Source organism: Ursus americanus, chromosome 2 (assembly GCF_024610735.1).
Source record: "Ursus americanus isolate L20-20 chromosome 2, mUrsAme1.1.p, whole genome shotgun sequence".
NCBI lineage: Eukaryota > Metazoa > Chordata > Mammalia > Carnivora > Ursidae > Ursus > Ursus americanus.
Genome location: NC_142128.1, coordinates 71385837 through 71412865, shown reverse-complemented (window position 1 = coordinate 71412865; position 27029 = coordinate 71385837). Strand labels below are relative to the sequence as shown.

General features: G+C 36.2%; 1 protein-coding gene across 8 annotated transcripts in view; it reads left to right on the top strand.

The window, feature by feature from the left end:
• Window positions 1–27029, top strand: part of PTPRC (protein tyrosine phosphatase receptor type C) — a 120575-nt gene that overhangs the window by 46977 nt on the left and 46569 nt on the right. For 2 of the 8 annotated variants that reach the window (XM_087857460.1, XM_045787723.2), the window contains exons 3-11: window positions 9209–9232; window positions 12866–13063; window positions 15617–15751; window positions 18417–18560; window positions 19336–19401; window positions 20567–20593; window positions 22345–22563; window positions 24542–24670; window positions 26060–26200. In XM_087857460.1, coding sequence (XP_087713586.1) covers window positions 9209–9232; window positions 12866–13063; window positions 15617–15751; window positions 18417–18560; window positions 19336–19401; window positions 20567–20593; window positions 22345–22563; window positions 24542–24670; window positions 26060–26200 — 1083 coding nt within the window. The remainder of the gene's footprint in view (window positions 1–9208; window positions 9233–12865; window positions 13064–15616; window positions 15752–18416; window positions 18561–19335; window positions 19402–20566; window positions 20594–22344; window positions 22564–24541; window positions 24671–26059; window positions 26201–27029) is intronic. The other 6 variants (XM_045787724.2, XM_045787727.2, XM_045787725.2 and 3 more) reach the window with 6 other exon arrangements.

Below are 27029 nucleotides of genomic sequence, written 5' to 3'. Positions count from 1 at the left end.
TTCCACAGTGCTCTTGTTTCATGGCAGTGTCTATACTGTGTCCATGCGGAAAAAAATGGGTTGGTGGCAAATACTTCTGGAAGATTCTGGGTCAAACAAGACTACATAAATTTCTCTTTGCCTTTGATATGTTAACACATTATACATGTCTTTGACGGACATGTAGCATGAAATACTTCTGAAACAAATTTGACCGTGGGACTTTTTAAGACTTGTAAATCTAAATCAAAGACCTCAGGCTGACCATCATTACACAGGAAGAGATAATCTAGCTTTTTTTTTCTTTCCCCGTGACTTAGAGATAAATATTTTAAGATAAAAATTCAGGCAAAGTAACCAATCTCTCATAGATGGTCATCTTGCATTTATTAACTTTTTGTTGTGATTTGTTTAATCAACATGGCTGAAATTGATAATATGATGGTTCAAGCCAAATATGAAAGACATATAAATGCATGCCTGGTTTTAGAGGTGAATGTGTTTGCCTACTCATATGTACTCACATTTATCAAAAGTATCTGTGATGTTTCACATAAAAATTCTTTAGGAGATAGCTAGATATGATTGCTATATTTAACGATAATGAATTCCTTGATTTTATTCTACCCTGGGCTTATGCTTTTGCCCTCTTTACCCTTAACTCAATTTTACATACCCATAATTTTGTGTTTTTATTCAAGTGTGTGTGTGTGTGTGTGTGTGTAGTTTGTATAGTACTATTAGGTTTATAGTAATTGAGATCAGTCCTTTGTCCCCATCCTGTTTCCCAACCTCAATTCCTGCTTTCCAGAAACAAACATAAACACTTTGCAATGTTTTGGCATTTTAAGTTGTACTTTCTATTGTACTACTGTTTCTTCTTTCTTTTTTCAAACATTTTATCCAGTATCTATTGGCTTCCTTTCTTAATCTTGAAATGTTGCTTTTTATAACTCTTTGCTTTTTGTTCATGGACGCCATGTTGTCTCATTTCTGAGAATATGAATTACAGTTGGTTTCAGGGTTTCTTCTTGCTTCTTGCATTGTCTCTGTTTCTCCCAAGTCTCTCTTCTGCTTATGTTGGTCTCTGTCCTTCTTTTTGGAGGCTTTGATCTAGTGTTTCCTGAATGTCCTTTTGTATTTAAAGTATGTTGAAATTCTGTGGTAATTGCTGGAACTTGGAAATTGCATGAAATCAGAAAGGCATTGAAGCTCACCGAGTTTTAGTTTCCTTATCTATCAAATGAACTACATGTCAATAGATATTAACATCCTATGTTTCCATATGATTGGAAACCTCTGAAATTATTTTCTGGTGGTAAGCAGTAGCTGTTTTATCCATGAGATTCCAGGCATAATAACAATAAAACCAATGTTTTAACATAAAGTCTGAGTAAAGAAGGGGAAAATTATGATGAGACAGACACTCCTTCAAATCTAACATTTCCTAGGTGTGTGACTATGAGCAATTTACTAAACTCCGAGTCTCAGTTTCATTCCCTATAAAATAGGAAAAATACTTCCTAACGCACTGGCTTGCTTGGATGACTAAATGCAAAAACATGCAAAGCTGTTAGCATAATGTCTGATACATAATAACAGTTCAGTAAACTGCTGCTGTCATTATTACATTTACTGATAAGGTAATGAAGGAAAGACTACTTCTTATGTTTCCCTGAAATCCAGATAAAACCTTGTTTGTCCCTTGTACAGAGTGCTTACCCCATAGATACTTACTATTTTGATGAGATTTATGGGATTTGTTGTCTGTGGACACATACCAGGTTTACAGAGTAAGTAAAAGAATCCTTCTGTTTTTATTTACGTGCTTTATTATTATCCTGCCTTACTAAACAAGGAAAACCATACATATAACTGGCCCTTATTATTTTTTTTTGTCTTGATGTGCTTATTTCACTTTTGTATGGCCTTTATATTTATAGAGGTCAGATATGCATTCATCTCAGCCTTCAAAACATGCCGCCGTTCATTTTAGGGCAGATACTGGGAATAAGTATTTATTTCATCTATTCTGTCTCACCCTTCTGTCCTTGTACTTTCCTTAGATTTCCCCAACTAGACATGTTTAAATCCCTTTGGAAATGACATTCCATTTCTTTGGGGGGGAGGTTGAGGGTAGGGGTGATGGTGAGAACGGGTAGTATTTAAAGCCCAAGTACGTCTTTTGAAATGTCATTTTCACTCAACTGATTTCCAGTTTTTACTGAAATTTCTGATCAGGGACTTAGGGGTGTGACTTCAAGGTAACTTTGATTTGTGATCACTTAAACAGTTTGAGTCCTAAAGGAAACATATTGGGAAAGGTAAATTCAGTAACAATACATCTGTTAGAATAACACAGCTTTGAAGATCAAGTGCTCTGTTATCTACATTTTCATCTGTTTAATGTATCTAGTCAATTCCACTGGTGATTCACAACAGGATTATAATGGAAAATAGCACTTGCTAGATGATTTACAGATTTTTGGGGCTATGGTGCCACCTACTGGAATATTTCTAAATATTCCCTTGACTAAATAATGAAAATAGGCACTTACCTTAAAAAAAAATAAAAAATGTAGAAAATGCTGTCCCAGAAGAGTGTGGTCAAAAGATAATAGATAGAAACACTAAGTATCTTACTATGCTCTATTTTATTACATTTGCTTCCTGTGTTTATAGAATTTAAGAGCGCTCAATGCAGTTCATACTTTTAGAAGTACTAATGTCTTCTTTTTATTGTCACACATTATACATGCCCTCACTTAATCCCCACTACTATTGCATATATTTTTCTTCACCTGTTTTCCACACCCTCCCAGCACTGTTCACATAGAATGTTTTCACATGTGGTAATGCTATTTATATTAATGCAATTTCCTAATATTAAGTATTTATTATGCACTAGTTATTAAGTACTTTCTGCAGATGTTTACTAGCTTTTTCCAAGTCTGTTTGACTCCACTAGAAGTATATGATTGCTTTTAAGTCATACATGAACCAGGGCGTGAAGAGTACAGGGCTGTCTGCCTTTGCCAAGCAGCTGAGATAACTACATTAGTTCTCTTGCTTTACACTGGCCAAACAGATCACTCTGTCACTATATACTGAAGCAGAGTGCGTAGGTCATGAAACAATTAAATATTTCATGCAACCAGTCTGATCAGGTCTTCTTGTTTAACGATGAGGCTTCAGCACAGTTGCTTCTTCTTAAATTTCAGTAACGTTCTGATAATGTCTGCAAATGTAAAATACAATCGACAATTGAAGTCATTGCTCATATGATTTAGGAAGAATTACAAAATGTGATGGGAGGTATTGACAAAGTACTGCAGACATTTGGTAGTACCATCTCACCTAAATATTTAAGTAACTTCCTCTATCTAACTTATCTGATATGCAGAAACATTCTCCATGGAAGTATTTGTTCCTGTACTGTTCATATTTATGTAAGTCATAAAAGTGGTTTTTTGAGGTGATATGTCCTTTAGATATTAGTTAGATTTTTAACGAGGTTATTTCATGTAAGTTGTCTTTATATGTGTTCCTGTTTTGAGATTTGTAGTCAAGTTTTTTGATATTTTAAAATTAATTGAAAAACCTTTAAATTTATGTAATCTAGTACATATGGCTTATGTCATTTCAAGTTGCATTGCTATAGTTTCTGATTATTTTCTTAAGGACATTAACTTAAATTTGGAAGTGGTTTCTATTTTTGACATTTTATTTTAGTGTGTTTCTGTAAGATTTATTGAGTGCCTAAGTAATATGCATGTGATTTATCATGTTGACTAAAAGTGTTATAGAGACTGAAAATCTGTTTATAGGGATTTTGTGACTATGAGAATAAGTAAGTTTAGTCTTATATTGAGTCTAAACTGGGATGCTGAAGACTTGAATTTTCTTTCAAAGTGATGAAAGACTGTGTGTGTATGTATGTGTGTGTGTGTGTATAAAGAAAATGAAATAAGACATCAAATAAGCTACAGTGTTTCAAAATAACCTAAAAATCACTCAGCAGAGGAGTTTAGAATCAGATTCTGAGATAAACGGGTATAAAGGAAAACACATATTCAATCTGAGAAGGCTTTATGGGAAATAAGCATGAACGGGAGGAAAGGGAAATGTGATCCATCTTTAGATATTATGTTGTTTGCCATGGATGCTAAATTTTGTTGCACTGAAGATTGGAGGATTTGAAGAAATGTTGAATGGGGCCATGATTAGACCAGAAATACATAGATGTAGATATACATATAGAGAGAAGCTATTTTTCTGTTTCCAATCTCTGGAAGCCTCTTCACAGATAGGCGCGAGGTCTGTGAGTTACAATACTTTTGTTTGATGTCACTGTAGTTTGAGTAACTTTCTATTCAAAATAATCTTCTGTGGTAAATTAAATTGACACACCTCTGATTTTTCTCTAGTATTTACCTATACCATACATAGAACATTTATCCAGTAAAGTATAATTTAACCTAAATGTCTATATTTAGGGCCAAGTTTGTTTTAGCATGTGTAGCACTATTAGCCATTTATTTTGTAGTCCAATGCTGATTAAGATGCTTTTTTATTTAGCTTATGAGATTTAGAAAATACCGATCTCTATATAACCTAAAACATTGGCTAAAAGAATTTCCATGCTGAAAGGTCAGATGGAGAGGAAAGGGAGTGAGGATAAATTAATGAGGAGAGCAGGAGGCCTGGGGGTTGACAGCATGGTCTGCAGAGTCAGACAGGCTCAGGTTCAAGCCTGGGCTAGCATATACTAGCCTTGTGAACTTAGCCAAGACACTTGACTTCTCTAAGCTTCTTAGGGTGTTGTGATCCTTAAGAGAGAAAATACAAACAACAGGCTTACGATAGTGCCTGACATACCATGAACACTCAATACATATTAGCAACTAATAATAATAAAATATCATTTCTGAATTATTCTTTTAAAAAGATACACCTATAGAAATTGTCTTCTCCGTTTTTGTAATTTACCCTTTTCAAAACTTGGATTAAAATACTATACATCACATATTTCCTTCAAAAAGATTCATTACTTTTTTAAAAAATTATTTTACTTCTTTATGTATTCATTTATTTAGAGCATGAGTCACAGGAGAGGCAGAGGGAGAGGGAGAGAGAGAATCCCAAGCGGACTCCACACTGAGTGTGGAGCCCGACGCAGGGCTCAGTCCCAGGATCCTGAGACCATGACCTGAATCAAAATCAAAAGTCAAGACACTTAACTGATTGAGCCACCCAGGAGCCTTCTAAAAGCATTCACTGCATTTGAAACAGTTAGAATTAAATTAGTATTTTGGGGGGCATTTAACATGTATGTGGCCTGATGAATTGTCTACTGTTTAGAAATATTTCTAGCATATTTACTCTAGTATTCATAGTTCTTATGTTAAAAAGAAAGCTTCCTTATTATCCCAACATTCCTTTCTTCATTTGCATAATAAATATGTGACAAATTGTAAATTCTTTTTATAACGTGTTCTATGTCATTTGTGTTACATATTTTGGTGGCAACAAACTAATAAGAAAATAAGAACAATAAAGTACAGTGGTCCGTGGAGTTAGTGATGGATCTAGTACAGGTAACATTAAGATTCCTCTTTTCTCTGTCATCAAATCTACTATTTGATTTCTCTTCTACTTTTATTGATCCAATAGCTTCCATCACTCTCAGGAAAACATTCAATCTCTTTATCATAGCCTATAAGTCTTGCTCCTGGCTCTTCTCCCAAAGGTGTTGTCATCAGATCTCTCTGATTTCTCCCTTGCATTTACTCATGCTCAAAACCATTCAACAAGTATTTATCAACCACTTATGATATGCAAGGCTCTTAGCTACATATCTACGGCTACTTGTCTTCCCCCTTGTCTTGTGGTGTGATTCTTGCTGATCTCCATTGGAAGATATTTTAATTATTAGTCACAATCAGGTTCACCTATGACCTCAATGTCTTTGCAGACTCTTGGAGATTTCTATTGATATGGATATAAATATCTCACAGATGGTAATTTCTCCCAAAGCAAAGGACCACACCTTTTACATGTTAAAACCTAGCACCTAATATCATGCCAGCAAAACAATTTTTTTTTACTTAACTGAATCAAATTAACTTGTTCAAAGTTCCAAGGAATTAGGTGTTTATATTGAGAAGGGGCATATCAAAATAGTTTTAGATATTTAAAAACTTCTATACTTCATAGATAAAGAGAAGAGATGTATTATATGAAACGTGTTTATACACTCAAACTAACCTGAATATTTTGAGAGTGGCTATATGTTAAATGATCTACATTTATCACGAGGATTACTTTTTCTTTCACTTAAAACACAAGAGCTGTTAGTCACTCTTATAGTAATACTTTATTTTTCTTATTACTTATTTTGCAAATTGACACAATTCTAAGAACGTAATTTAGAAGGAAATAAAAACAAATGAGAAGAGAGAGGACTACTAATGTGAAAATAAATAAAATAAAAAATAAAAATATTATTTTATATGGGCTAGAAAAATAAAAACTGACTGAACGAGAGGAGGAACAAAAATCCAAATTATGTAAATGATAAACAATACTTAAGTTCGAATGATGAAGAAAAAGTAGAGAACTATAGTGAGAAAGTAAGAAAATATTGGATACAATATACATTTTAATAATATATATTTTAATAATTACACACTTACATGATATACATGTAAAATATATATATATATATTACAAATATATAATATTACAAATACTTTTTATATCAAGGAATAAGCCAGGGAATGTCATTGAAGAATCCTGGGTCATACCCATCTGATGGTGCTTCTGTGGGGAGAAAATTTCTTCAGATCAGAAAATAAAATCTCCAGGCAAGAAGATGCTTTAAGTAGTAGGCAACCTGTTCTTTTACCTGGAGCTTGATTCCTTTTCACATCAGTTGACTATCATTTGGAAAAGAGTTTTATGATCTTTTTAATGGTCATTTACAAAGAGGGGGGATGAAAACATGCCTCACTTCCCTGCAGACTGAATCCAGTTCCCACCATAGCAATAAGGCCGGCCTTTCCAACATTCCCACAAGCCCTGTTGATAAATCCAATTGATCCATGTTAGTTCTCACCTTACTTGATTTCATTAATTTCCTTCTTGAAACACCCTCTATTCGTAACCCTTCTTGACTTCAGTACACCTCCTAAATAGAAAATTAGGTCACCTTTGCTGTCCCTCTCCTTTAATATTTATTCAGCTTCAGAATTCTATCCTGGACGCTCCTCTTTTTTATGTCTGGGGGATCACCTTCACCTTTGTAGCTATAATATTCATCTATATGCTGATCCATAGCCTTAGCCCAGATGTATGTCCTGAGCTACCAACCTCCACCTCCAAATATTCCTTTTTTTTAATTTATTTTTTGTTATAATAATTTTTTTAATTATATTATGTTAATCACCATACAGTACATCCCTGGTTTCTGATGTAAAGTTCGATGATTCTTTAGTTGTGTGTAACACCCAGTGCTCCATGCAATACGTGCCCTCCTTACTACCCATCACCAGCCCATCCCATTCCCCCACCCCCCTCCCCTCTGAGGCCCTCAGTTTGTTTCTCAGAGTCCGTAGTCTCTCATGCTTCATTCCCCCTTCTGATTACCCCCCCTTTCTTTATCCTTTTCTTCTCCTACCAATCTTCCTAGTTCTTATGTTCCACAGATGAGAGAAACCATATGATAATTGTCTTTCTCTGCTTGACTTATTTCATTTAGCATTATCTCCTCCAGTGCCGTCCATGATGCAGCAAATGTTGAGAAATCATTCTTTTTGATGGCTGAGTAATATTCCATTGTATATATGGACCACATCTTCTTAATCCAGTCATCTGTTGAAGGACATATTGGCTCCTTCCACGATTTAGCTATTGTGGACAATGCTGCTATGAACATTGGGGTGCATATGGCCCTTCACTTCACTACGTCTGTATCTTTGGGGTAAATACCCAGTAGTGCAATGGCTGGATCATAGGGTAGCTCAATTTTTAACTTTTTAAGGGACCTCCACACTGTTTTCCAGAGTGGCTGTACCAACTTGCATTCCCACCAACAATGTAGGCGCCTCCAAATATTCCTAAACATTTTTACATAGACGTCTCAAGCATATCAAATATTCCTGTCTCTTTGGCTTTTCTTTCTCCTTCAGCTTAGCGTGAGCTTCCACAATCTCCCTCACTGCAATACCTAGTACGTTAGTTTTCCTTTTTAGTCATTCTCGGCCTTTATTACTTGCAAAGATTTACAAAGTCTTGATGACTACTTTCAAAGTGTTTCACAGGTTTTTTTCATGTCTCTTTTTTGGGGGGAGGTACCATTTTTCCTTGTGCAGGACATCATTTTTCTCATATCCTTTTCTTTTAGTCTCCTGATGTTTCTGTCCCCAGCTTTGGCTTCTGATAATCTATTTCCCATTTTACAATAAGCTCAATAAAAAATTGAAATGCTTCTCCATTAGACCTTCCCTTAAACACCTTCCTCTGATAGCTGTCTAAAGCCTACAAGACAAATTCCAGCTTCTTATTCCTCTAGAACTAAGCTAACTGTCCATAATCCTTTAGGTCACAGCTTAAATCTATCCAAGAAACCGTCTCTATCGCCTTGTCCCCCAGCTGGCCACCAATGGCCAGCTAAATTAGGTGATTCCCCTATGCACTTCTATAGCACATTCTGCCTCATTGGTCATCACACCATATGACTTTTTTCTCTTTTTTTTGGTCTGCATCGCACACTGAACTCAGCTCACTGGGGGCAGGAAATTTCTATATCTTGGTTAAATTATATCCCTAGAACGTGGCATGATGTCTAGCACATAGTAGGCCCTCAATAAACAATCATTAACTAAATAAATGAATGCATTTGGGGGGAACTGTCCGAGGTCTTTTGCAGGCTTAAAATTAATTCTAATAGCTCTCCTTTATTCTATTTTCTTTTTCTTATTTTACCTGAGAATTCAAAAATGAATAGCCTAGTTTTGACGCACTTGGGCTTTGTAAACATGACATTAAGAGAAAAAAAATGTAGTTTCAGTGGGGAAAAGTGCACTGAAAATTGCCACTTTGTGAATGTTAACTAACATAGAGATGGTATATATATAAATATATATATATATATAAATCTAACTTATATTTATGTAAGTATTATGAAATTTGAAATTTTCTAAGAGATGTTTGTTTTCCTTTTTTTCAGGACAATCCTCTCCTCCCCCTTCTGGTAAGAATTAATATTTGCATTTTACTTATTTTATTTTTTGTTGCTAAGTTTATATATTTAATGTTGATAGAATTTTCCCTTATTTTCTAGTAAAACCATTTTAAAAGATGAATGTTACGATTATGAATGGTTCTTGATATTTTCTTGTTCTTAATATTCCTACTTATAAGATATAAAGTTTGATAACTCCTTGAATGTGTCATTTGTATACGTATTATTGTGTATAAATTATAGGTTTTCTTAAACTTGACAATAAATTGCATGGCAGGACTCCAATCTCTTTTTAAGTTTTAACATTACATACAATTCAAGTTAGATCACAAAATTTTATGGTTCAAAAATTGGTTAAGGAATTAGCTGAGAAATTAGAATTCTAAACGCACTATATATGTTACACATATATACATATATATAAAAAAGAAAAACAGATTAGTAAGATACTTTACAACAATCATTTCCAAATTCTATTGTCACAATGTAATTAACAGTCTTAATGAGTATTCTAATCCTGAGATAAATTAAATTTAAACAATGAAAATGTTAAAAATAAATTCATACATACGACATGCAAAATAAGAGAGAAAATAAGTTATATCACTTAAATGTTATTGCTATTTAAAATGTATTACTGATTTCCTGATTCATCATATGGTTGAGTTGACAGTATGCATCAGAAGGTAAGTAAAGCCACTAAGCTAATTCTGATTTAATAATTATAATGCACAGTTCTAGTTACGTTCATTCAAAATATTCTGAGAATTGGGTAATTAAAGGAATTATTTTTTAATTAAATGAAAATTCATTTCAAACCATGAAACAAAGAACTATGTGGAAACTAACTGTTCCTGCATCTGCATACGAAGCAATACTCTCTTATTTTTTAAAAGATGTAATCTTAGGATTTTATCATCATTAGTACAACAGAGAATTTTTATAAATACATGAAAGTCATTAATGCATAGTAGATGTGATTGGTTTATGACAGCTACTCTCATGCATTTTAGCATCTCCACCTTTTACCAATGATGAAGTTCATTTCAATCATATAAATTGGTTATTGTTGCAGGAGGGGAATGGGAATAGGGTAGAATGGGGAGTGAATATTTAAAATGGTAGATGACTCATCATCTTACTGAGAGAGTTTCCATTATCTCTGCACTGACTGTTATAATAAGCCTCCAAATGATGACATCAGGTAAGTCAAAATAGTGACCCCAAATGCAATTGAGAATGTCCTCTTGCAAATATGGCCAACAAGAAAATGACCAATAGAAACCAGCAGTATCTCTAAAGTGTAGATGGAGGACAATGTAGAATTGGCAATTGGAGTGTGTTTTCTAATCTTGAATTTAATTCTTATTCATTGAATTAGGGAATGTGCCCTGAGCTTAAGACATGTGCAAGAATATTAAGGCTTCTAGGCAGAAGGGTAGTTTTCTGAACACCCTTTATCCTTTGACCTTGGAGTGAATTTGCTTGATGAGATATAATCTTTAGGAATGCTACTCTTCAACAAGGCATAGCACGATTATGCGAGGTATTTGGAATGATATTCCCTTTAGTTTCTTTGTAATTCAATTTAAAAGAAAAGTGGGAGTGGGTAATAAAGGGAAAATGTCACCACATTTCTCTCAAAGCAGGACGGATCATTGGAATCCTGCTGAAACCAGACAGTTTAACCTAAAAACAACAAATTAGTAATTGTTCAAGTTTACAATGATGAAAGAACATTAATGTTATTGCACAGAATTTTAAGCTCCTCCCTCTCTCCCTTCCCTGTTCTCTCTCCCTCTCTTTCTTCCTACTGTCTTTTCCTCTTCCCTCTTTCCTTCCTTTTATTCAACAAAGAGCAGGTGAGAGAATAAGTCAAGTTAGACTTATGATTTTACACTGAAGCCAGGAAGGAGCTACTTGCCTATTAATAGCTAGATATGTTGGCCTGTATTATGGGTGAACGTTTGTTAGTAAATATGCTGATTTGTGAGTTATTAGGTTATGAAATTCTAGAGATTGGAAATTTTCCTTGGACAACAAGGACTGTAACAATTGTACTATCACTTTGGATTTCTGAACCACAGAAGAACTCCACATTATTTCATGTGCATGGCCTTGGGGCAGTTCAATAGAGTTTAGATGTTTTCTTCCTGTATTTAGTAAACATCGATTTCACTTAGCCTTTGACATTAATGAATGAAGCAAGGACTTCTGTGTGTCTTTCTACTTCCATTTTCTGAATTTCCTGTTCAGTAATCTTTTAATTTTGGTTCTTAATTCTTATCACTTCCACTTTTCTCCAGTTTCTCCCCTTCTTCCTCTTTCCATATTCATGCTATTTTCTCTTACTTTTGTTGAACTGAATGGTTAAAATACTTGTGTGATATAATTCAATTTTTTTGTTATTTAAATATTGAAAAACATAGAAGTGGCTATTCACAGAAATGAATACATGTCAAACATAGATGATTTAGAAAAAACACATCACTATTACCTCAATATCTAGAAATCACAATGTTTTTTTTTTAAACATTTTGTGGTGTATTCTCTGCACCACCCCCCAACTCTTTTATAAAGAAATACACATTCTGAGTAAGAGAACACCAAAAATTTTAAGGCCTTTAGTACATGGTGCTAATGTGCCCTGCAGGAAGTTTTTACTAATTGTATACTCCAAGCAGCTGTCCCTGTACCTATGTCAACACTATCTTGTCACATTGTTTTTTCTTCTGAGGTGAATTGAAACTGTGGAAAATGGTATTTCAATATCTCAAATTGTATTTCTTATGTTATCAAAAGTTGAAAACATTTTTGTAGATTTGGGCCATTTGTGTATCTATGTGAGACATTTGTTTCCCTTTTACCCAATCTTTGCTTTGTTTGACTTTGATTTATTAAAAAATAATCACTTTGTACCTAGAACTTTATCTTTCATTTTTTCTCCTGGGACAGTAGTCCTCCTAATAGTCTCCTTTGGAGTTTATCTTTCTCTATTCCTCATTGATAAGTCCTTTACATTTTTTTTTTTTTACAATTTCTTTTAATCACTTTACGCATGGGTTCCATCCTTTTTAAAAAAAATTTTTATTTAAATTCAATTAGCCAACATATAGCACATCATTAGTTTTTGATGTAATGTTCAACGATTCATTAGTCGCATATAACACCCAGTGTTTATCACATCATGTGCGCTCCTTAATGCCCATCACCAGTTACCCCATTCCCCCACCCACTTCCCTTTTCGCAAACCTCAGTTTGTTTCCCAGAATCCTTTTGAACCCAATTGCTTTGGACAGTTGAGAATCCAGCAATCGAAAGGGGAGAGGTCAAGGCATAGTTGCTTTCAATTTCATTTCCCCATTTGTATCTTTAGCCTCTGTTCTGTAGCTTGTTTTATGTCTAAGTCTACATATCTATACCTCTGTATGCATCTATATTTATATATATGCGGGTATATATGTATATGTATTTACTAATATATACACACACCATATATCATATCTGTATGTTGCACGTGTATATACATATATACGTATATAATGGACTGGGGAGTTAGTAAACTCAGATGAGTATACGTTGCAGGATATGAATCATGTATTTATTTTGTTTTCCTTCTTCCATCTCCCATGAATACAATAGGACTGAACTCAACAGAAAAGCCCAGTGCTCTGACTCCACGCGACCCCTTACCTGCTCTCACCACTGCATTCTCACTCACAAGCATCTCTGAAAGAGAAAATAACTCCTCAGAGACCACGCCTCCTCTTAATCCAGACAGTACTCCAACCGAAGGATTCCGGAGCCCTTTGGATAATCCCACCACTCTTAATGTGGCAGGTTGGCACAGAGAGGTTAACTGAAATGAGTTTAGGAGAACCTGTCTTTCTTTTTGAATTCTAAAGTTCTCAAAGCAGTTTTTCTTTAAATTATGTGTGCAGTTTCTATGTATGTGATTTTATTTAGGTGTGTTAAGTGTAGGACATCTAGGTGTTCATGAAATATTAATTGACCACAGAAATAAATGCTCGCTGTTAAGGAGACGATGGAAAGGGATGGCACAAGTAACATTGTCGGGGAGGAGGGGAGTTTCTCGAGCATCCTCGGAGCTACAGGCCCTGCATCCTCGTCCCTGTTCCTGCTCACTTAGGTTTTCTGCAGCTCCAGACAGGTCAGAACTCTCTGCTTCAGGGCTTTGTCAGTCTCGCCCTCCCTGGCTGTAATTCCAAAGTAGAATCTTTCTTTGTTCAACTCCAGATTCTCAATATCAGAAAATTACTGGAGATATACAATTTATTTTTTAAAATCCACACTGAGGATTAATAATCCATTTTTGCTGTTTGGAGGTCCTCCAGGGGTATTTGGATTATTTAAAAAATTTAATCAAGGTTGTGGGTCTTAATGGTGTAATTTAAGGTAACGTGGCCACGTTCATAGCAAAATATCAGTGATGTGGGAGGCATTTTTGCCAGGGAAGACCACTGAGTCTCTTCAGATTCCCAATAAATCCGTGATTTGCTCATTCTCTATTTATTGTTAGGTCTGCCAGTGTGTTTGGTACATAAATCAACCCTCATGAGGGTTGTTCCTGCCTTTTCTGAAATAATGTGCTATATTGCCATTTTCTGAGGCAAACAGGTTTGTAGACATATTCTGATTAGAGACTATGCTATTTGTTTAACAGGGCCATTAATCTTAGTTTGGAAAACAAGTATGTATAACACTACCTCAAAAATTTTGGGGGAGGTACATCGTAATGTTTTGAGTACCATACTGATTAAGTTTATTGGTTGTAATAAGCAGTTAAATAAATGATAAATGCCCCCTTATGTTGATTATAGGACTGTACCTTCAATCTTCCCTCCATTTTTCCCTGCTACCCAAGCAGAGTAGTACTAGGATCTATCTAAACATTACAAGCATTTGAATTCATTGCCCAAAATTTTAACAAAAGGAATGTGAGGTTGAGGGTGTTGATGGCTAGGCAGGACATTTCAGGTTAAACTCTTTTACTGACTGAGGAAATGTCCCACAGAGTTTTCCATTACAGAGTTTCCTCATTTCACTTCTTGTACACAAATACATGCATACAACATTCTATATGAAGCAAAATGTGAGAAGAAATGTTTAAAGTGGAATAGATTGGGGAAAAGGGTGAATATTAAAATACTAACTTGCTCTGGCACAATAAAACTGGTGGTGAAATTAGCTTGGAAAGTTTCTCACACTTTCAAATAAAAGAACACATTTTTCCCCCTAGAAAATAATTTTGCTATCAGGTGATATTTTAATTGTCTACTGGGATAATATCTATATGTGTTATTTAATTTTTGTAATTGATTTATATTCTGGAATACAATAAAATTTTCAGGCTTACTGATATGTGTAGTGAAAAAATCCCTTAATCCATTTTTCTAACACTGTAATATTTTCAAATATTTTCAAAATTGTTCAAAAATCATTGAACTTAATTATGTATGTAATATTATTTTTACAAAAATATTTTATGCATGTTGCAAACATCAATGTAGAAGCATATACAAAGTATATACTTCTGCTTATATATACTAAAACGTATATATATAGTATTTATATAAATATATATTTATTTTACATATATATGTTTATTCATATAAGTGTATATATGTGTGTGTGTATATATGTATACACACATATATATACATATACATATATATATAAAAGTATTTACACGTATATGCAATGAAAATACTATTTCTCCAAATCCTGATCCTTAAAGATATCATTTTACCCATGGTACACCCCCCAGACTCTAGACATGGGATTCTGGAGCAAATGTGTGTGTGTGCAACTGTTTCCCCACATCTTTTCCAGTACTAGATATTATTAATCTTTTAAAACTCTGTCATTACAATAGTTAAAATATTTCATTTTTACATTGTAAAAATTTCATAGTGATCAGTATTTTTGCATATACTTTTTCTCCATTGTATATATTAGATGTCTGTTACATGTCTTGTCCATTTTTCTTTTTTTTTTCTTTTTTAAATGATTTGCATATTGTATATTGAGGGATTCTTTATTGTTTCTGCCTACAAAGAAATATCCCAACTTTCAGTTTGTAAAGTTGAAGGAGAGTTCACAAAGCTCATGGTGACTTGGAGGTCAAAAAAAGCCACCTGGAAACCTGAGTCATCTGTGACTTCATGGCCTAGAGGGAGCCTCTGGGAATATGTAAATAAAGAACACAGGTGCCGCCTTCCTGCCAGGCGAATTTAAATAGAGGCAGACACACATTTTAATAGACTGAGTCATTTCACGGTTTGGTAAACAAATATACTTGTAACCTCCTAGTATTTGTATTTTTCATCTATAGTGGGGAGACTCTGAAATGATTTCACTTTCTTACTTCAGGTGTTACCCAGCCGCCTCTCCACTCCACGCACGCAGACTCGCAGGCGCCCTCTGCCGGATCTGACACGCAGACACCCAGCAGCACTGCTGCCCTTTACGCACGCACCCCTGCTCCGGGTGGGAATGACACAGAAGGTTTGCGGGGCTGTTAGACTTGTGCAAATACGAGGGGAGCATGACAACTTCCTGCGTTTAAGAATAGTGTGAGGGAATCCAACTTGCTAGTTGGTGAATTTGGAATTTCATACTTTCATAGTCATCCTTAGTTTATGAGGCTGCATAACTAAGGTCCTTGTAATAGAAATGAAATCATAAAGAATGAGACTTACAAGAATAAAGGGAAGGCCTGTTCGGGGGAAACAGTTATTTAGGGTACTCTGTACGTTTCTTTGCATTTGGGGCAAGTATCACTGCAGAGTGAGAACATTTTGCTGGTGATAAAGAATGATATATATGAATTGTTGCTTAGAGATCCCCAACCAATAAACAAAATCATGAAGAGTGGATGACTTCCATCATCATAAAGGGCACTAAGAAATTGTAACCACAATTTAATTGTTTTATAAAAGAATGGAAAAAAAGAAATAGATGCTTCATACTCCCCATTCAAACATTAAGATTCCTTCTGCTCAGCATCTCTGTATATAAAAGCATGGCAAAATATCCCCTCCCTTGTCTTTCCAAAATCAGCCGCTAGGTCACTTCGTGGTGCCCTTTTTTTTTAATCCTGAAAAAACAAAAACCCACACAGACACACATAGAAGTGTAGCGGCCCGAGTGCCTGAAGGTTAAAGATAGAAATGGGGGAGCCTACAGAGCTGGCGCTCAAGTGGCCTTGCTTAAGTATGAATCAAACATGGAAGTCAAACCTATCCAATAGAATAATCATTATTTTGAAGGATTAAAACTCTTCCCTTGGCACAAAAGTCATTACAGGCAGTGCACAAGCTTTAAACAACAGGGAAAAGAACTGCCCTCACCTCCCCGCTTCATTCGACCCACTCCAGCTGCCATGAGATCCGCAGTAAGAAGATTGGGAGTTTTTAGCAAATCCACAGATTCAGAAGTTGTGCATGAGAAGGAGCTGCAAAAGAGCTAAAGGGGACTGACCTGCAGGGCTGATGGTCGCACAAACCACTCTATTTGCCCTCAGGAAGAAATTCGTCTTCTCCAAGTGGCTAATTAAAAATTGATTAGGATTAATTAACCTAAGTAAAATGGTAAAAGCCACTCCTAAAGCAGCACTGAGATGACCTACACCAGAGAGCAGTAGTTTCCATATGAAGGAGGAAGGGAGGGAATTTGGGGAGGGAGCGTGGGGGCCTCACAAAAGCAGGAAGACAAGGGACTCTGGGGGGAGGAGGGGGCGAAGGGAACAAGCTCCTGAAAGAGAAAAAGGGAAGAATATGGAGCAAGGCAAAAGACAAACCCACTGATTTTTTAAATGTGGCAGAAGACCAGTTCTGTGTCTTTTCTTTATTTTGAGAAGAAGAAGAAGAAAAAAAAAAAAAAAAAAAAGCTTCCCGATCTTCTTGTTCTGTTGGAGCCCTTCTCTGGGGATCCAGAACTGAAGAATTGATGTTTATGTCATTCATTCTGCTCTATGGGTTAGTGAAATGGGGGCATGGGTAGTGGATTGTGAAGACCGAGCTGAGAACCCAAACTCAGGTTTTTGGAAGATGCCTTTTCAATTCTAATGGATGTGGATGCGAAGTTATGGACTGTTCTCGGTTTGTAACTGGAGGATGTCTGCATGCTGGCTTTGAAACCATTTTCAGAACGTGCATGCATGTTTCACTCTGCTTAAACACTGAGAATCTTACTGTAAACGCAAGGCTGATCTCCTATCATTGAACTGATGGCCCCAGGGATCATGACAGTGAAGTAACCATACGAGCTCAAATAGAGGCTAGTTAGTATTTCTTCGTTTTTGCCCTGACAACTACTGGAGTCATCTAGTAGGCACCCCATGCATACATATTGATTGCTTGTGCTGTAATTCTGGGTGTGATGTCTGCAGGAAGATATCACATGCATGAGGTGCTTTGAAGCTTGACAGTGAAAAGTCCTAACCAAGTACATTATGGCATTTCTTCAGAGACGACACCTGATTCTCTACCAATTGACTTAGATGTGCTTGGAAAATAAAGAGGCGGTGTCAGGATAATGTGGAAGTTCTTTGATTCTGAACCAGTTTTCTTTCTCCTGGTGAGGACAGTGTACACAGTGAGTCAATTGTAACCTTCAGCTAGAAAGGAAGTGCCCTGAGCTCAGCAGCTGCACAGGCAGAAGCCCATTCAGCTCTGATTTTAAAAAAGTGGACCTAAGCACCTGCACCCAGAAATCCCTCCCCGGAGAGGTGCACCCCATGTGAGGCTTTCAGCGCATGGCAGGTCGCGCTTCTTCTTCTGCCAACCTTAACCCAGCTCCACTCCCATGTCTGTGGTGTCAGCACCAGCAAGCCAGCACCCCAGTCTGGGTGCATTCCCACTGTCACCCAAGGCATCCCTCAGCTGGGAAGCTTGGCTTCCCTGGGTTGTGCAAACTGGCTCCTCTGGTCCCAAAGACTTTTAAAATTTGTGCTCCAGTCACAGAGCTGCATAGGTGTTGAATCGCCTGACGTTAAACTTACCTCTTCCACAAAGCTTGCTGTTTTTCATTCAGTTTTGCAGAACACACAGAGCCAAGTGCCTGATTGTTGCTTGGCCTTTGCTTCAATAATCTGTTTATGTTGACTGTCCGGCCATTGCCCTTGGGTGGCAGAAATGGATGACAGTGATGATGGCCTTTCTGCTTGCAGGCTTCACAGGAGAGAGGATTACACCCAGCATCTTCCAGCCAGACAAAGATTTCATACAAGTAGCTACCCTCAGCCCTGCACACAGCAGCTCCACTGCCTTACCTGCACGCATCTCCAGCAGCACTGCCAATGATAACTCCTCAGGTTTGACCACGATGCTCTAGGTGTCTTAGGTTCGGGATAACGAGATGGAAACTTGAAACTTTAATGCAGCTCTTTTACTTCATACCAATTACTATTTGCACGTTTCCTGTTTTACGAAGTTTCATATATTGATACTAAATTAGACAAAATAAACTTGCCAGTAAACTTTTTTTTTCTGGGCATACTTTACTTTGTTACTCATGGTATGAATGTTGATGGCAAAGAAGAAAGATAATAGACTTTAGTGTCACATAGCCCAGGGATCAAATCCAGCCTCTTTAACTTTCTGGCTGACTTTAACACAAGCTACTAAAAGTTTGTGTGTGTCAGTTTTCCCTTCTGTAAAAGTGGATATTATAATATTCATTTTATAGGATTGATGGAGAACTGAGTATGTAAAAAAGGCTGGCAGTCAGTGAATATTAAAAAAGAGTAAGTAAGTGGTATCCTTATCAGTAATTAAAATAAGGAAGTTGTAATGGAAGCAGAAAGGAGTAGTTTGACCATCAGGTAAGAATTACACCAAGGAGTGAATAGCTTCTCTCAACTTATTTAATGTCATGCTCTAATTTTTGAACTATTGCTTATCTCCAAGGGCCACTGGTAGATAAAGTTTTGATTCACTTTTTTATTTTAAAAATGAGCAAGTGTTAATTCCAATGAGGTCTCCCGTAGTAAAGATTCGGTTGGGAAAGTATCTTTGCTGACGAGTTTTTCCCTTGCCCTTCATCATGACAAACTCATTAACTTTTATTCTCTGTTCATTTCCTTGCAGATTTGAGTCTTACGTCCACTTCACCTGCAACAAGCATTATCCCTACAACTGCTCCCACAACAATAGGTGACAATCTTACCCTCAGCCATGCAGTCATACCACCACCATGTACCTGGGATGTGTTCATAGAAGGGTCGTCCATTTGCTCCACACTAGGCTCCTTTTTTTTGAGAAATTCAATTAAATATTCTAATCATGGGGGCTGTGGGATGGCAGTCTTAAAACCCTGATTTTAGCAGTGCAACAACTGGTGAGATCAGGGCCTAATGTTACTGTCATAACCTGTCATGTCATTATAGCATCCCCCAAGAGTTGTGCACTTTATGCAAATGCATAGAAAAATAATCAAATATACTAGGACTTCTTTCTCTAAGAGTGGGTTTAGCTATTAGTATGAAAAAGGACAATTCTATCAGTGGGATTCTCCACTCCAAGTGGTGAATAGCAGAGGAGTGATTGTAAAGCCCCAGTCATGCAACATGGAGCATGGAAACCAAAGCAAGGGGCCTCTAGGGAATGAACCGAGCAATTGGCAGTGTCAGTCAGTGGGTCGGCCATGGTAGAGCCTGCAAGCCCACTGTTCTTTCCCACATTCTTCCAAATCAAAGACCAGATTATCAGAGGTCTCTTAGCTTTCACAAAGCATATTTCCACTCATTCTTCAGTTAAATACATATGCTTCACCCAAGATATGTTTCAATTCATTGAAAGAGCCATTAATTACCTTGGATCCAATATATGTACAAAGAACTTAACAAAAGTTAAACTACGGAATGAAGCAGCATTTGCTTATTTTCTGATGTTTTTAAACAGAGGTGTAAACTGAACTCTCTAGGGATTATAATTATAAAAATCTGTTTTGAGATCAGTCAAGGGGATGAGGATCTTTAAATGTTTTTGGCTGTGCGTATAGTTGGCCATATCACCACACCATAATCAAATGTGTGCTCAAAAATGCCAATATTACTATTATCACAATCATGTTTATTGGGTAAATTCATGAAAATCTTTTCTAGAACTAGCTCATTAGTTTATAACATTTGACGTTTTGAGATTAAAACATTGTACTGGACACTGCGAACCCTGCATTTTCTGTTAAACCTAACTGATAGACTTTACAATTTATGAAGTTGAAACATTGTAAAACCATCCTTTCCCAAAATGACTATAGCAGAGCTGTTGTAAATGAAATTTTAATAATTTGCATTCTTTTTTCTTTTTTCTGTTACAGTTTCTACTACACCTAAGCAATCATGTGGTAAGTTTGTTTATCTAGAGGCAGCATATATCACTTTAGAATATCACTTGAATTACTTCCTTCTTCATTCTAAGCTTTAAGACCCACTAGCAAGCTAAACTCACCCGCTCTCATTTCCCAGCAATGATCAGTTCTCAGCCTTAAGAGCCGGTGTCCTTCAGGGGCAAGAAGCTCTGATGTCATGTTCAGACCTTGTTTCGAGCATCAGGTCAATCACTACTAGCTCAACAACTTTGGTGAAGCCACTTAACTTCAGTTTGCGTGTGCGTGAAATGGAAGATAGCAAGTTTGCTTTGGGGTCGCGGGGGGTGAGGATTCCGTGTAATGATACATGTGAAATGTGGAGAATACTTTCAAGGCTTGTGAAGAAAAAGAATCTGTTTTTGTCTCTGCCTCTCTGTCTTTCCGTCTTGTCAGGGTTTTGGCTCAAAGCAGCTGCTTGAGAACAGTTTGTGCAACCCTTTTCCCATTGTCCTACTCTCTTCTCAGCGAAGGTTTTTCATGGCGGGGGCTTCACCCTCCATATTGTTTGTGAATCTCATCATAGTCTCTGCTTTCAGTAGCTCACCATACATTTAATGTAAAGATCAGCCTTCATATGTTTGCTTAATTAATATGGTCTTTTATGATCATATTCCTCCTATATTATTGCCTCCTTACACTTTTGACTTAACTAATGTGAAACTACTTACAGTTTTCTAAACACGTAGTGGTTACATAATGCCTCTGTGTTCTCTCCAGCTCTACTTCCTCTACACTTAGAATTCCACTCCACCCTTATCCAGCCACCCCCTCCCATCTTCTCTTTTCCTACGTCCTACTCATATTTCAAAACACAAACCAAGTCACCCACCTCCTCTGGAGAGCCTCTCCTATCCCTGCAATCTGAATAGATTTCTCCCCACCCCACTCCCATATTATTTTGTGCATAATCTTGTTTTAGGTGTTGGCATGTCTTCTGCAACTCATGTCTATGTTTGTCTCCATGTTAGATTCTACGTTTCTAAGAGCTGATCATTTGTATTTCTATGGCTTGGGACAGTGTCTTAAAGATAATAAGGGCTTAATAATGTTCATTGAATTAAAAATGTATTCATTCAGTGAATAAATTTGCATTTGTGGAAAACATATTTTTACCAGTCAACGGAATTTGTTTAAATAAAGGAGAGAACATGAGATGTCCCAAGGGGAGGTCTTTAGAGGGTTTATTATTGATAATTTTACCTAGGTAAAGGAATAATGAGGCCTGTGGTTGCTGAATTAATGTTCCACATATTTGGAGAAACAGGTAATCAAGAACTGCATTTTAGAAAGAAAGGGAAATGATAAAGCAAGGAGAAGAAATTTGTCAGAAACTTCATTCATTTGTGCATCAATTCAACAAGTAATTCAAACAAATGAGCCCTTACTAATGGCAGGTTTTATGCAACAACTTGGATTTATGTTGATGCTTAAAGTAAACTGGTCTTTGCTGTCCTAGAATATATAGTTCAGTCAGGAAGACAGACATTAATCTGTTAATCAGATTAATTAAACTTAAAAGCTGAGGTCCTTGACAGGCAGTGAGACAAAGGAAATTTTGAAAAATAATAATGGACACACCTGAAGTGTTTCTTCTCTTTTTCATGTTTCTGGGGCTACTTTGTTAGATATTTGATATTTTTGAAAATCTATATTAAGATGCTTGCATTTGATGTAGGTTTGTTCCGAAATTATTTAAAAAGATAATCCTCACTTTTATTTTCTTTCAGATGACAAGTATGCAAATATCTCTGTGGAATATCATTATGATAATAAACATGGGTCATATAAAGCAAAACTAAATGTTAGTGATCAAGTGAATTGTGAAAACGCCACATGTAGTGAGAATGAGATCCTCGACCTAACAGAATGTGAAAATAAGAATGTTACTATAAGTCATAATTCATGCAGTACTCCAAATAAAATTTTAAACCTGGAGGTACCACCAGGTAAATATAAATTGGTGTCTATTTGTATATTTACAAAACAGTACAATTCCATGTGTCTTTCATTCTAGTGGTTGCAGGAATCTGTCAGGTGAGTGAGCAGGGAAGAGGGAAAGGAAGTTGGCAGGACGCAAGTGGGGGAACTTGCTGCTCTCTTAACCCAGTGAGGTTAGAAACTCTTATAATCCTTCTTAATTCTTGTCCCCTCCCTACACTCCTACAGAGTGTTTCGTGTAGGTTAAGTATTATTTATCCCCCTGTGAATAAGCGATTATCCACAAGCTTTCTTTCTCCTCCCCTACTTAATTCAAGTAATTAAATATTTATGTGCATGTACTTATCCTTCTGATAAATCTCTTACATCTCCTACAGATGTGTCTGGAGTATATTGGGGGAAAACACAAAGTCAAGGATTTGATGATTGTGGAAAGAACAAAAATACTTTCACACACAAAAAAGAGAGTTATGATCATGTTAAGGTGATCAAGCTGGTTTTGCCAGCTCAGCTCTTGCTAGAAAGGAGAATTGACCCGGGTATCAAGCCCACTCCACTAAAGCATATCTTAACAAAATGCGTTTGGGAAAAGGGATTCAGGAATTGTAAATTTGTTGGCTCTCTCACATCACATAATAATTCAAGAACATTGATTGATTTGTTAACATTTCAATAGGTTAAAGTTTGCTTTCATATCTTGGCCATTGTAAATAATGCTGCTTTAAACATAGGGGTGCATGTATCCTTTTGAATTAATGTTCTTGTACTCTTTGGGTAAATATCCGGCAGTGAGACTGCTGGATCATAGGGTTGTTCTTTTTTTAATTTTGAGGAACTGCCATACTGTTTTCCACAGTGCCTGCACCGGTTTGCATTCCCACCAACAGTGCACAAGGGGTCCTTTTTCTCCACATCCTCGCCAACACCTGTTGTTTCCTGTGTTGTTGATTTTAGCCCTTCCGACAGGTGTGATGTGATAGCTCATGTCATTTTGATTCGCATTTCCATGATGGTCAGTGATGATGAGCATTTTTTCCTGTTGGCCATCTGCATGTCTTCTTTGGAGAAATGTCTGTTCATGCCTTCTGCCCATTTTTTGATTGGATTATTTGTTTTTTTGGGTTTGATTTGTAGAAGTTCTTTATATATTTTGGATACTAACCCTTTATTGGGTATGTCATTTGCAACAACATGGATATAGCTAGAGAATATAATGCTAAGTGAAATAGTTGGAGAAAGACAAATCCTACAGGACTTCACTCATATGGAATTTAAAAAACAGAACAAACAAAGGGAAAAAAATAAGAGAGAGACAGAAAGCAAGAAACAGACTCCTAACTATAGGGAACAAACTGATGGTGACCAGAGGAGAAGGGGATTAAAAAGGTGATGGAGATTAAGGAGTGCACTTGTTACTGTATGGAATTGTTGAATTGCTATATTGCACGCTTGAAACTAATAGTATATTGTATGTTAACCAACTAGAATTAAAATAAAAACTTAAAAATACATAGGTTAAAGAGTGATATTTTTTGATAAATTACTGAAATAAATGATCAATTAGATACAGAAAATGACAATGTAAAAAACACATTCCCCAAGACAGAACCCCCCATACTCTGTGTAATAATTGTTTAATAAAAAATTAAGCATAAGTAAAAAAAAATTGAAGATCTAAGTAAGAGAAAGGATGAAGTAAGTGTGTTAAAATGTGCAAAAAAGGCAATTTCACCTAGACATCTCCTTGGGTCCCATTTTTTAAATGTAAGATAAATTCTAAATAAAATGCTGCCAAAATGTGTGATGTTAAAAAAAATAAGCTAAATAATTGAGACATGCAAAACCCTGAAGTATTAGACTTTATCAAAAGCACTCTAAATGTTTGCCAAAGACTATATCATGAATATAATTTCAGTCACTTTAATTGAGCATATGGCACACAGTATGAAACATTAATCATCTATTTCTATATCTTCTTTTTGACAGATCCTGAAAGTTTTGATTTGAGAGATTGTACAGGGAAAGAAAAAGCAAATACTTCTATTTGTTTAACAGTAGAAGAAAAGAAAAGCTTTACTTGTGATGAAACTAAAATTACACACAGACTTCAATGTGGTAAGAATATAGCTTTGGGGGTGCCTGGGTGGCACAGCGGTTAAGCGTCTGCCTTCGGCTCAGGGCGTGATCCCAGAGATCTGGGATCGAGCCCCACATCAGGCTCTTCTGCTATGAGCCTGCTTCTTCCTCTCCCACTCCCCCTGCTTGTGTTCCCTCTCTCGCTGGCTGTCTCTATCTCTGTCAAATAAATAAATAAAATCTTAAAAAAAAAAGAATATAGCTTTGATTAGAGTACGTTTATGGTAAAAAGTTGTTCCAGATATATCTAGTCCGTCCGTCCTTCCTTCCTTCCTTATTTCATTCCTTCCCTCTCTCCCTTCTTTCTTCCTGTTTCCTCTCCCTACTACTTTCTCCCTCCCCCTGCCTTATCTTCTTCCCCCCTCTTTTGGTCCATGGTATATTTGGAGTCACAACATTGTATTCTTTATACCACTTAAATTCACAAAATAGACAAATACTTTCCCTTAAAAAATAGTCTTTGAAATAGTAAAAGTCAATTAATTCACAAGAATTTTCTTGACAACTGCTATTATACACAGTGCACAAGGCATTGTTGAAGAGATTATCAGAGAAGGATGTTATAGAAACATTATGATACACATACTGTTAGAATAAAAGCAAACATAAGAGCATATGGCTCGAGAGTTTGTGTGGTCAGCCCTCCATCAACAAAATTCATAGACAACCTCAAGAACACTTACATGAAAGACAAGTGGGCAAAGGACAGTAAGTGCCTCTAGGAATATGAGTTTGGGTTCATATGGGAGGCAATAATTGAGATACGGATTCTTTTTAATAATTAATGACTTAATAATTTATTTATTTTTATTTAAAATTATTAAGGTGGAAGTTCCTTCCTTGGTATAAAGCCATCTGCTAAGCCATACTTGGCAAGACAGATAGACAGACAGACACCCACACACACACACACACACACACACACACACACATACACAAAGGGTGCAGTGTGACAGTGGTTGTAATCATCATGTTATAAAGAAGATTCATGGCTATGATATAAGTAATATGAGGAAAGCAAGAACAAACTGATTATGAACTGATGGTAAAACAATAATGTACCTAAAATATTTATTAGGCAAAAGCTAACTCAGGTGCAGTCTCAGCTTCTGAACAGAGAAGTCATTCCATTAATTAAATTAGAGACACTCTCAAATTCAGTTAGACTTTTAATATTTTCTTTAAAATTGAGTGTGGCAAAATCATGCATTATGATAGTAGTTTTTAGTATCTTTTAGTTATTATTTACTATTTGTAAAAGTTTTCAATGTGATAGATATTAAATTATTATAAATACAAAATCTGAAGAGGAAATTACATGTGATAAATTGTATTCATACACTGATATATGATACTTATTTCTTTCAGATAATCGTACTCCATCTAATGAGAAACAATTTGAATGGGAACACTTTTTACCTAAAAAGAATTATTCCTGTAGTTTACAAGTATTCTATGATGGCCATACATTTTTGCACATAAATAAAACTATTGAGACAGATTTTGGAAGTGAGTATATTACTTACATGTATATGTAAAATTTATTCTTATGTTCTTGCAATTCTTTGAGAACCACAGAAAACGATGTTGTAGAATTGAGAAAGGATTTCAGAAAATAGGTATGTATCAATTTTTAAAGTACAATTTCAAAATGAATGACAGAAGATCCAAACCTTTGTCCAGTTTTTTGTGTGTTTTGTGCGTTTGTTCTTTTCAGCTGCAAAATGTAGGCCCTTGTGAGGTATGGTGAAACAAAACCGAGGTAGATGATATGGTTTATTCATGCATTTCCCGTTTCCTCCTGCGGCAAGGTTCCCTTCTTGGTGCCTCTGCCCCTCTATCAAACCCTGCCTTTGACAGAAGTGAGCACAGGGCTATTAAAACACAGCAGCAAATCTAAATATTGGTGACATGATAATAGTTAGCATGACAAAGTGCCAGCAATATAAATAATAACAAGAGTATAATAGCTAATAACAGTTGGAAAATACCATTCTGGAAAATAATAGCATTTGGGAGCTGGAGGGGAGAAGGAAGGGAACAGTGCTAAAATTTCACTCTTATTCAGGGAAGTAGGGCGATTCCAATGAAATGTAGAATCTGCTAGGAAAAAATATGTTAATTACGTGTATGACAATTTATGAGTAACCACCAAAGAAAGAGAGATGAGGAAAAGGTAGTGGAGAAAAGGAGGACGAAGAGGCAGAGGGAAAAGAAAGAGGAGGAAGAAGAGGAGGAGGAAAAGGAAGAGAGAGATTGAGAGACAGAGAGAGAGAAAGAGAGAGGGACAGAGCAGGAGAAGGTGGAGGAGGTGGAAGCAGCAGGCAGGGAAACAGAA